The sequence below is a fragment of the Gekko japonicus genome, unplaced genomic scaffold (genome assembly GCF_001447785.1).
Source record: "Gekko japonicus isolate JY-2015 unplaced genomic scaffold, Gekko_japonicus_V1.1 scaffold226, whole genome shotgun sequence".
Lineage (NCBI taxonomy): Eukaryota > Metazoa > Chordata > Lepidosauria > Squamata > Gekkonidae > Gekko > Gekko japonicus.
The window spans coordinates 280394-291226 of NW_015169178.1; the positions used below are offsets into that span (position 1 = coordinate 280394).

A 10833-nucleotide genomic window follows, 5' to 3' on the forward strand; every position below is an offset into this window, starting at 1 on the left:
CCTCCTCCTCCTCTTCTCCTCTTCTTCTTCTCCTCCTCCTCCTCCTCTCCTCTTCTCCTCTTCTTCTTCTCCTCCTCCTCCTCCTTCTTCTTCTCCTCTTCTCTTCTTCTTCTCCTCCTCCTCCTCCTCTCCTCTTCTCCTCTTCTTCTTCTCCTCCTCCTCCTCCTCCTCCTCTTCTCCTCTTCTTCTTCTCCTCCTCCTCCTCCTCTCCTCTTCTCCTCTTCTTCTTCTCCTCCTCCTCCTCCTCCTTCTTCTTCTCCTCTTCTCTTCTTCTTCTCCTCCTCCTCCTCCTCTCCTCTTCTCCTCTTCTCCTCCTCCTCTTCTTCTTCTCCTCCTCCTCCTCCTTCTTCTCCTCTTCTCTTCTTCTTCTCCTCCTCCTCCTCCTCTCCTCTTCTCCTCTTCTTCTTCTTCTCCTCCTCCTCCTCCTTCTTCTCCTCTTCTCTTCTTCTTCTTCTTCTTCTCCTCCTCCTCCTCCTCTCTTCTCCTCTTCTTCTTCTCCTCCTCCTCCTCCTCCTCCTTCTCCTCTTCTCTTCTTCTTCTTCTTCTTCTCCTCCTCCTCCTCACGTTGAGGTCAAGATTGTCTTCTCAGACTGACAGTGGCTTTCCAGGGTCTTAGATGAGAGGTCTTTTCACATCACCTGCTACCTGATTCTGTTCGCGAGAGATACTAGAAATTTACACCGGGACCTTCCGCATCCCAAGCGGATATTCTGCCACTGAGGCATGGCCCCTCCCCAAGCCCCCAAAATAAGGAATTGGTCTGAAATGTTAGCAGGCCATTTCAGGGGGTTGGACCGCTTTGTCTTGGGGAAATATTTTTACTTTTGAAGACCTTTAAAAATACGTTTTCGAGAAAGAATCCAGAGGAAGGCCCTCCTGGATCCGTTCGTGGTGGAAGACAGTTTTATTTGAAATACTGTGTACAGTTCTGGTCACCGTATCTCAAAAAGGACATAGGAGGGCTGGAAAGAGCACAGCGGAAGGCGACCAAGGCGATGAGGGGGGTCGGAGCACCTTCCCTCTGAGGAAAGGCTGGAGAGTCGGGGACTTTTCCGTTTAGAAAAGAGACGACTCGGAGGGGGACACGAGAGAGGTTTATACAATTGTGCACGGGATGGAGAGAGTTGATGGAGAGATTTTCTCCTTCTCCCTAAAGACTCCCTAAAGTCCTGCCAACCTAGCAGTTCGAAAGCAAGAAATTGCAAGTAGATAAATAGGGACCACTTCGGTGGGAAGGGAACAGCGTTCTGTGCACCTTGGTGTTTAGTCATGCCGGCCACATGACCACGGAAACTTCTCCGGACAGCGCTGGCTCTTCGGCTTGGAAACGGAGATGAGCACCGCAACCCTAGAGTCGGACTCGACTGGCTTTCGAGCAAGGGAACCTTTACCTTTACTTTTTAAAGACTGGAACGGGAGGGCATCCAACGACACCGATGGGCAGTAGGTTCAGGACAGACAAAAGGAAATGCCGCTTTACACAGAGAGTGATGAACATGTATAATTCGCTGCCAGAGGATGTAGCGATGGCCACAGGAATAAACAGTTTAAAAGGGGGATTAGATAGATTCGTGGGGGGTAAGTCTGCAAGCCTGCGAATTAATAACAAATGGATATTTTTCTTTAAAAAAGAAGCTGTTTCTTGTGTGTCAGAGTAGCAGGGAGCGAATAAGAAAAATCACACCAAGAGGGGTTTTTTTCCCCTCTCCTAACAAGGGATTAGTCCTTCAGATGCCTTCCAATAACAGCGGGGCTTTCCCCTGATTCAAGGGGCACCTTTGGGTGGGCAGGGGCCCCGTCGTTCGTAGAACAGATTGAGTCCTAAGCCTGGCAACTCCTTTGGTGTCGTGGTGAAGTGCGCGGACTCTAATCTGGGAGAACCGGGTTCGATTCCCCACTCCTCCACTTGCACCTGGCTGGATGACCCTGGGCAAGCCGTAGTTCTGAGAAGAGCTGTCCTTGAAAAAGAGCCGTTTCTGTCAAGAGCTCTCTCAGCCCCACCTGCCTCCCAGGGGAGGGGAAGGGAAAGGAGTTTGTAAGCCGCTCTGAGACTCCGAGTGAAGGGCGGGTTTAGATCCAATCTCCTCTTGTTCTTCTTCTTCTCTTCTCCTCCTCCTCCTCCTTCTCCTTCTTGAAACTGCACATGTTCTTCCTCGCTCACCCATCTCTCAGAAAGTTCCCTTGCATTCCAATTTTAGTTATATCCCAAGGCGTTCAACTGAATGGGTTCAGGCACAAGCGATAAATGAGGCAGATGTCGTTTAATCCATCGATGGCCCTAGTTTTCGGGTGAGGGGAGGGTGACCGACGATGCCTCCATTGTTAAATTCCGGTTTCCCAGAGGGACGTGGCTGAGGTTTCTAAGAGGGATCAGGCTGAGGCTTCCACTGTGTAACTTTCCGTGGGATTAAGGGAAAGCTGTTTTTATCCCGCCGGCCATTTCAGCTGTCCTCAAATCAGAGGAAAGGAATGTACCCTGCCACCCCCCCACCCCCCCAATTTTTTAAAACTCAAGTGCAGGGCACCTCATAGCTCAGTGTTGCATTTCCAAAGAGGTCGAGCGAGAAGTAACTGCTTCCCCGTTTCTCCGAGGAGCGCCCCGGTGTAATCTTGCGGCACGAACGGGCCGTTCGGCCTGCCAAAATGTCTCCTTCGGCATCGTCACCAGTTTGGTGTAGTGGTTAAGTGTGCGGACTCTAATCTGGGAGAACCGGGTTTGATTCCCCACTCCTCCACTTGCACCTGTTGGATGACCTTGGGCAAGCCACAGTTCTGGCACAGCTGTTCTTGAAAAAGAGCAGTTTCTGCCAGAGCTCTCTCAGCTGCACCTACCTCACAGGGTGTCTGTTGTGGGGAAGGGAAGGGAAAGGAGTTTGTAATCCACTCTGAGACTCCGTCGGGTAGTGGAGGGCGGGGTATAGATCCAATCTCCTCCTTCTCCTCTTGAGAATGGGGGAAAAAATGTCTTCCCTTTCGACAGTGAGCATCGCCAGCTTCGTGACGGTGAAACGGCCCGGCGTGACGGGGGAGAACAACAACGAGGTGGCGAAGCTGGTGAACACGCTGAACACCGTCCCTTCGCTAGGCCAAAGCTCAGGACCCATCGTCGTCTCCAACAACAGCCCCGCCCACGGCTCCCAGAAAGTGGGCGTCTCCGAATCCTCATCCCTAAAAGGTAAGGTCTGCCGGGGCCCCGAGGGACTGTCCCAGATAGCCTCCTGAGAGATATCGGGCTGTCCTCAATAGAGATGTAAAATTTCCGGAAATTTTGAAGCTCGGAAAAAAAAACGGGTTTTTTCCCAGTTTTTTCCGGGGGGAAACGGAAATTTTCGGAAAAATTGAAAAAATGCTACATTAGCATTTCTTTTGTCTTTTCTAGATTGAAAGTCATTCTGTTACTTTAGGAACATAAAATATGACTATGGACATTTTTACTTGGCATGAAATTATCACAACTAGCATATTAAAAATATAGCGTATCCAAACAATTATTACAAACAGAATATATATATATATTAGAAATTATTTGGAAAATATTTGAACACCTTGCCTTAAAATATTTTATCCATCATGTTAAAATAAAACGTTCCATAATCATTTTTTTTTCTTTTTTCAACCAAAAAGGCCCTGTTCCCTGACCTGGTGGAACTCTCCGCCAAAGAACATCAGGGCCCTGCGGGGATGTAACGCAATTCCTTTAAGCTTTGGCTAAATTTGGCTGCTGCATCCGTTAGTTTGCTCTCGAGCCCTCCTTCCTGAGCTAAGACAAAAATGTGTGAGCTGGAGGCTTAAAAACTGTGAGCTGGCTCAGCGTAGAGGGAACACTGCTCACAGGGTGCCTGTTGTGGGGAGGGGAAGGGAAAGGAGTTTGTAAGCTGCTCTGAGACTCCTTTGGGTAGTGAAGGGCGGGGTATAAATCCAAGCTCTTCTTCTTTTACCTCACAGGGTGTCTGTTGTGGGGAGGGGAAGGGAAAGGAGTTTGTGAGCCGCTCTGAGGCACCTTTGGGTAGTGAAGGGCGGGGTATAAATCCAAGCTCTTCTTCTTCTTCTTTTACCTCACAGGGTGTCTGTTGTGGGGAGGGGAAGGGAAAGGAGTTTGTGAGCCGCTCTGAGACTCCTCTGGGTAGTGAAGGGCAGGGTATAAATCCAAGCTCTTCTTCTTCTTCTTTTACCTCACAGGGTGTCTGTTGTGGGGAGGGGAAGGGAAAGGAGTTTGCAAGCTGCTCTGAGACTCCTTTGGGTAGTGAAGGGCAGAGTATGAATCCCATCTCTTCTCTTCTTCTTCTACGTCACTTGAGAGCCAGTTTGGTGTGGTGGTTACGTGCGCGGACTCTAATCTGGGAGAGCCAGGTTTGATTCCCCACTCCTCCACTTGCACCTGGCTGTATGACCTTGGGCAAGCCGTAGCTCTGATAAGAGCTGTCCTTGAAAAGGGGGCAGTTTCTCTCTTAGAGCTCTCTCAGCCCCACCTACCTCACAGGGTGTCTGTCCGGGTTCCAGCCTTGATCTCTCCTCTTTTTTCTCCTTTCCCTCGTTACAGTCAGTTCTTCTCCAATCCCCGCCTTCGATTTGCAGGACAGCGGCAAGAAAGTCTGTCCGAGGTGCAACGCCCAGTTTAGAGTCACTGAAGCTTTAAGAGGCCATATGTGCGTAAGTAGCCCCCCCGCTCCTCCCGGGAGAGCAGGACTTCAGAGATTTTGCTTGGCTGACCGCAGAGTGGGAAGGTGCCTCGGATGAATATTGCCAGAATACAAGGATATGGGTGCGGATGTGGGGGCACGCTCCTCGCCCAGCAGAGTTGAGGGGAGGTAGGCCTGAGACTCGGGTTGCCCGGTCTTACCTGCGTCCTGGTGGGGGGGGGGGGGGTTTTCAGCCCAGCTCCCGAGGTCTTCTGGCACACACCGGGCATGTTGTGCAGGGGACGCTCTAGCATTTGGGTAAAAAAAACTATGGTCACCATAGAGTTTTTACCCAAATGCTAGAGCGTCCCCCACACGACGTGCCCGGCATGCTGGGGTTCTTTGGGGACCGGCAGCAGATTGAGGGCCCCCAAAGCGGGAAGACCCCTGCTCCCATCGGGGGGATGGCAAACCTACCTGAGTCTTACAAGAGGAAGTCCTGTTTCACACAGTGAACGGCTTAGCATGTGGAACTGACTGCCACTGGGTGTTCGTTTAAAACAATTAAAAGCCTCCCTTTCTCCCACATAACTGGGATCCCAGGCGGAGCTCAGACGCTTTCGTGCTCTGTTCATCTAAAAACGGGTGTTATGGAAACAGTTTTCCAGAGGAAAAGAGGCCTGTCAGGAGCTGTTAGCGATGACAACCAAACTTCCGTTTAGAAGAATGTAACAAGAGCCCTGCTGGATCAGACCAGAGGTCCATCTCGTCCAGCATCCTACCTCACAGGGCATAGAGGCCAAGGCCTTCCCCCGATGTTGCCTGCTTGCACTGGGGTTTGGAAGTTGACCGCCTGTGAATGTGGAGGTTAAGAACATAAGAAGAGCCCTGCTGGATCAGACCAGAGGTCCATCTCGTCCAGCATCCTACCTCACAGGGCATAGAGGCCAAGGCCTTCCCCCGATGTTGCCTGCTTGCACTGGGGTTTGGAAGTTGACCGCCTGTGAATGTGGAGGTTCCCCTCAGCCACCACGGCTAGCAGCTGTCGATAGACTTACCCTCCTTGAATCTAACGAATCCCCTTTTAAAGCCGCTTATTCCTGTGGCCATCACGACATCTCGTGACAGCGAATTCCACATTTTAGCCACTCTCTGTGTAAAGTGGTATTTCCTTTTGTCCATCCTGAACCTACTGCCCGTCAGCATCATCGGATGCCCTCGAGTCCCAGTCTTTTTGGGAGAGGGAGAAGCAGTCACCGTTAGAGGAACAGATCCGTGGGATCACACCTGTGGGGTTGGATCCAGCTAGCTTTTTCATGGAATCCCATGTCATCCCCTCCCTTACTTTCGCTCCTCTCTCACGTGGCTTTAGTCCCCGACACATGAAGTGGCCTTATATTTATTTATTTATCAGATTTATACCCCTCCCTCCCCGCGAAGCAGGCTCAGGGTGGCTTCCATACAAGCATAAATACAGTTAAAACCATACAGTTATTTAAAACACAACAGATAAAACAAATACAAACACAAAGCCAGTTTGGTGTAGTGGTTAAGGGTGCGGACTCTAATCTGGGAGAACTGGGTTTGATTCCCCACTCCTCCACTTGCACCTGGCTGGATGACCTTGGGCAAGCCGTAGTTCTCTCAGAGCTGTCCTTGAAAAAGAGCAGTTTGTGTCAGAGTTCTCTCAGCCCCACCCACCTCACACGGTGTCTGTTGTGGGGAAGGGAAGGGAGTTTGTGAGCCGCTCTGAGACTCCGAGTGAAGGGCGGGGTATAAACCCAATCTCCTCCTCCTCCTCCAAAGTGCCGGCGGCAGTGAAAAGATTCACTTAGACGGCTCGTTTTCAAAATGAATTTCCGCTTCTCAGAGATGTTCTTCTCCTCATAATTTCTTGTGGCATCGTCTCGATGTCAAAACCGCCAGCCAGGGCTCTACGACAGCGGCGGCCCCCAATTAAATGCCTGGCGGAAGAGCTCCGTCTTGCAGGCCCCGCGGAACTGTGAGAGATCCCGCAGGGCCCTGGTCTCCTCTGGGAGCTCGTTCCACCAGGTAGGGGCCGCCACTGAAAAGGTGGTAGTAACTAGCCTGGCCTCCCTCAGGCCAGGGAGGGTCAACCGATTTTGAGACCCAGACCGTAGTGCTGTCTAGGGTATATATGGGGAAATGCGGTCCTGTAGGTATGTCAGACCCCGGCTATATAGAGCTTATACTGAATCAGGCCATCAGTGTCAGTATTGTCTGCTCAGACCGGCAGTGGCCTGAGGTCTTTTCCATACCCCCCCCCCCCCCCCCCCCCCGCCTTTGTCCTTGCAGCTGGAGATGCCAGGGACGGAGACCTTTTGCCTGCAAAGCAGAGAGGCTCTGCCACTCAGCCACAGCGCCCCACCCCACCCCCAATCACAATCATGTGATCATGCCAGTGATCAGAAGGGACCCCCGCACACACCTTTCTTTTGCAGCAGCAGAAAAGCCGGATGGATCCATCACATAATTGTTACTGGCCGGCAGGAGGGCAGTGTTTGAAAGTGGGAGACCAAGAGGGAGATAATAGATCAGTGGTGGCGAACCTATGGCATGGGTGCCGGAGGTGGCACTCAGAGCCCTCTCTGTGGGCACGCATGCCATCGCCCCAGCCAGGCCCCGACCATCATTAAAGTGTCGAATTCTCTGCCAAATAATTTTAAGGAAATGAAAGCATTTGAGATTGCTTTCCTTACTTTGTTTGGATCATCTTAAGTTAATGTATGAGTTGTTTTTTCTAAAGTAAAACCTCAGTATTCAGGTTAAATTGCTGTGTTGGCACTTTGCGATAAATAAGTGGGTTTTGGGTTGCAGTTTGGGCACTCGGTCTCTAAAAGGTTCGCCATCACTGTAATAGATTGTTATTTGGGGAGGGATACCCTGAAATGCCTTCTCCCCCCCCCCAAAAAAAAAAAACTTGCGCAATTTTACTAATCCCTGCCTTCATCTTCATCCCTTTCACATTTGCAAGGCCTACAACCTCCGCACTTTCAGCGTAAAGATAAACTAACAACTGCCCGGCCCAAAGAGCGTCCGTCTGTCCCCGACCAGGGCCACGGTGGAACCCTCTTCCGGGAGAGATCAGGGCCGTGCAGGAATTAGTTCAATTCCGGAGGGCCTGCAAAACTTGAGTTGTTCCGCCAGGCCTATGGTTGAGTGTGTGGGGTTCCCAGTCAATAAGACCTAACGGATTGCCCCCCCCCATGCCCCCGCCATTCCCCTTTTTCCAGAGGTTGACTATTTCCCCTTCATATTGAGTTGATGCCATCTTGATTTTATATAACTGATTATAGTGTTCTGTAGGTATTTCAATATATTATATTGATGATTGAATTATATGATATTTGGACATTTTAACTATATTTATAAACTGATGCTCCCCGCTCTGAGCCGGTCTTCGGGAAAGTGGGCTATATATATATATCAAATAATTCAATTTTTAATTATATATAATTAAATAATATATAATTAAAAATTGAATTATTTGATATATATATATAGCCCACTTTCCCGAAGAAACTATATTTATAAACTGATGCTACCCGCTCTGAGCCGGTCTTCGGGAAAGTGGGTAATAATAATAATAATAGAAGAAGAAGAAGAACCGGAGTATGTGGAGGAGAGCAGTAGTGTGCAGAACTGCTCTGAGTCCGTTCTGGTCTCTTGGTGGCGCAAAACCCCTGAACCTTCTCCTTGTTTCCTCCAGTATTGCTGCCCCGAAATGGTGGAATTCCTCAAGAAAGGGAAGCCCTCCGAGCCTGAACCAAATATCCAGTCCCCCAAGCCCTCCTCCCCGGAGAAGAACGCCGCCGTCGCCTCGCCCCCTTCCTCCACCCCGATCCCCGCGCTCTCGCCGCCGGCCAGGGTCTCCGAGCCAAGCGACGGCACGGGCGACGCCGCCCAGAGCAAGCTGATCATGCTGGTGGACGACTTCTACTACGGCAGGGACGGCGGCAAAGTCAACCAGCTGCTGAACTTCCCCAAGGTGCCGACGTCCTTCCGGTGTCCGCACTGCACCAAGAGACTCAAGAATAACATACGGTAATGACCGGGGGGGGGGAGAGCCCATTCTCTGAAGCCCCCCTTGACTTCGAGAGCTTTTCGTGTTGGGGAAATTGTTGCTTGCTGTTTTGCAGAGCACTGGGAAAACAAATCCCGTGAGTTATTTTCTCCTTTGAACGTAAGAACATGAGAGAAGCCATGTTTGATCAGGCCAGTGGCCCATCCAGTCCAGCATCTGTGTCAGACCGGGGCCAGAACTTTGGAAGGAGTGACATTTGTTTTACCAGACAAGGTGTCAGTCAGTCCGAATGTATAGTATATGAATAGAGTTGCCAGCAGTGTTCCCTCTAAGCTGAGTTAGTGTGAGCCTGCTCACGGTTTTTTAGCCTCCGGCTCACAGATTTTTGTCTCAGCTCAGGAAGGATGGGGCTCCAGAGCAAATTAATTTATGCTGTAGCCAAATCGCTTGCTCACAACTTTAAGGCCAGTAGCTCACAAAGTGGATTTTTTGCTCTCACAAGACTCCACAGCTTAGAGGTAGCATTGGTTGCCAGCCTCCTGGTGGGGCCTGGAGATCTCCTGGAACTAGAACTGATGAATCATACCATCAGTTCTTCTAGCTCAGAATTGTCTGCTCTGTCTGACTGGCAGTAGCTCACCAGAAATTCAGGCAAATAATGGTCTTTCCTGACAACTGCTACTTGAGAGCTTTGAGCTGGAGATGCCCGGGATTTTATTTTTGGCTGTATGCAAAGCAAGTGCTCTCCTACAGAGATGTAGCCCCTCCCCTTTTCTGCAGACCAACTGAGATTCCATTTTGATCCCTCTCAATGGGACCAGGGGTGAGATGTTCTACAAAGTCAAATACCTTTAATGGCATAACAGTAGGATACATAGAAATAGAATAACACAGCGTGGTTACGTAAAAGCACAGTAAACGATATGAATCATTCCTTTAGGAGCATAGATCTAACTTTGGCCGCTTTGGCAAGAAACTTGGCCACTATATCTGTAATATTAGGATTGGCATTTTTTTAATAAATGCTGAATGGCCTTTTCCTTATTAGAACTATAATTAGGAGGAAATGAAGATGACAACAATTCTTTGTGTATAATTTGCCCCAGACTGAGAGTTCCTATCTATACCTTGTGGCTAATAGCCACTGATGGATCTCTGCTCCATATGTTTATTCAGTTCCCTCTTGAAGCCGTCCATGCTTGTAGCAACCGCCACCTCCTGTGGCAGTGAATTCCATGTGTTAATCACACTTTGGGTGAAGAAGTACTTCTTTTTATCCGTTCTAACCCGACCGCTCAGCAATTTCATTGAGTGCCCACAAGTTCTTGTACTGTGAGAAAGGGAGAAAAGTACCACTTTCTCGACCTGCTCTATCCCATGCACAATCTTTAAACCTCGATCATGTCACCCCTCCGCCGTCATTTCTCCAAGTTAAAGAGCCCCAAGTGCTTTAACCTTTCTTCATAGGGAAAGTGTTCCAACCCTTTTATCATTCTACTTGCCCTTTTCTGCACTTTTTCCAGTGCTATAATATCGTTTTTGAGGTGTGGTGACCAGAACTGTACACAGTGCTCCAAATAAGGTCTCACCATCAATTTATACAGGGGCATTATGATACTGGGTGAGAGTCCAGGAGCACCTTAAAGACTAACAAAATTCATGTCAGGGGAGACGCTATCGTGAGTCACTGCTCACTTCTTCAGATACAGCTAGAATGTAAGTCCATCTGTCCTCCTATCTTGGAGAGTGGAGCGATTTCAGATGCTGAAGGAACATAAGAGAAGCCAGTGTTGGATCGGGCCCATGGCCCATCCAGTCCAACACTCTGTGTCACACAGTGGCCAAGAATACCAGGTGCCATCAGGAGGTCCAGCAGTGGGGCCATGACACTAGAAGCCCTCCCACTGTTGCCTCCTCCCCCCAAGCACCAAGAAAACAGATCATCACTTTCCCCAGCCTGAGAGTTCCTATCTATACCTTGTGGCTAATAGCCACTGATGGACTTCTGCTCCATATGCTTATCTAATTCCCTCTTGAAGCTGTCCATGCTTGAAGCCACCGCCTCCCCCTGTGGCAGTGAATTCCATGTGTCAATCACTCTTTGGGTGAAGAAGTACTTCCTTTTATCCGTTCTAACCCGACTGCTCAGCAATTTCATTGAGTGCCCAC

At 49.7% G+C, this 10833-nt stretch overlaps 1 protein-coding gene across 1 annotated transcript in view; it reads left to right on the plus strand.

Annotated features, from left to right (window-relative positions):
• The window catches only part of POGZ (pogo transposable element with ZNF domain), an 87562-nt gene that overhangs the window by 49734 nt on the left and 26995 nt on the right, over positions 1 to 10833 (plus strand). The window contains exons 7-9 of the mRNA XM_015416038.1: positions 2981 to 3175; positions 4541 to 4650; positions 8350 to 8684. Of these exons, the coding sequence (XP_015271524.1) occupies positions 2981 to 3175; positions 4541 to 4650; positions 8350 to 8684 (640 nt within the window). The remainder of the gene's footprint in view (positions 1 to 2980; positions 3176 to 4540; positions 4651 to 8349; positions 8685 to 10833) is intronic.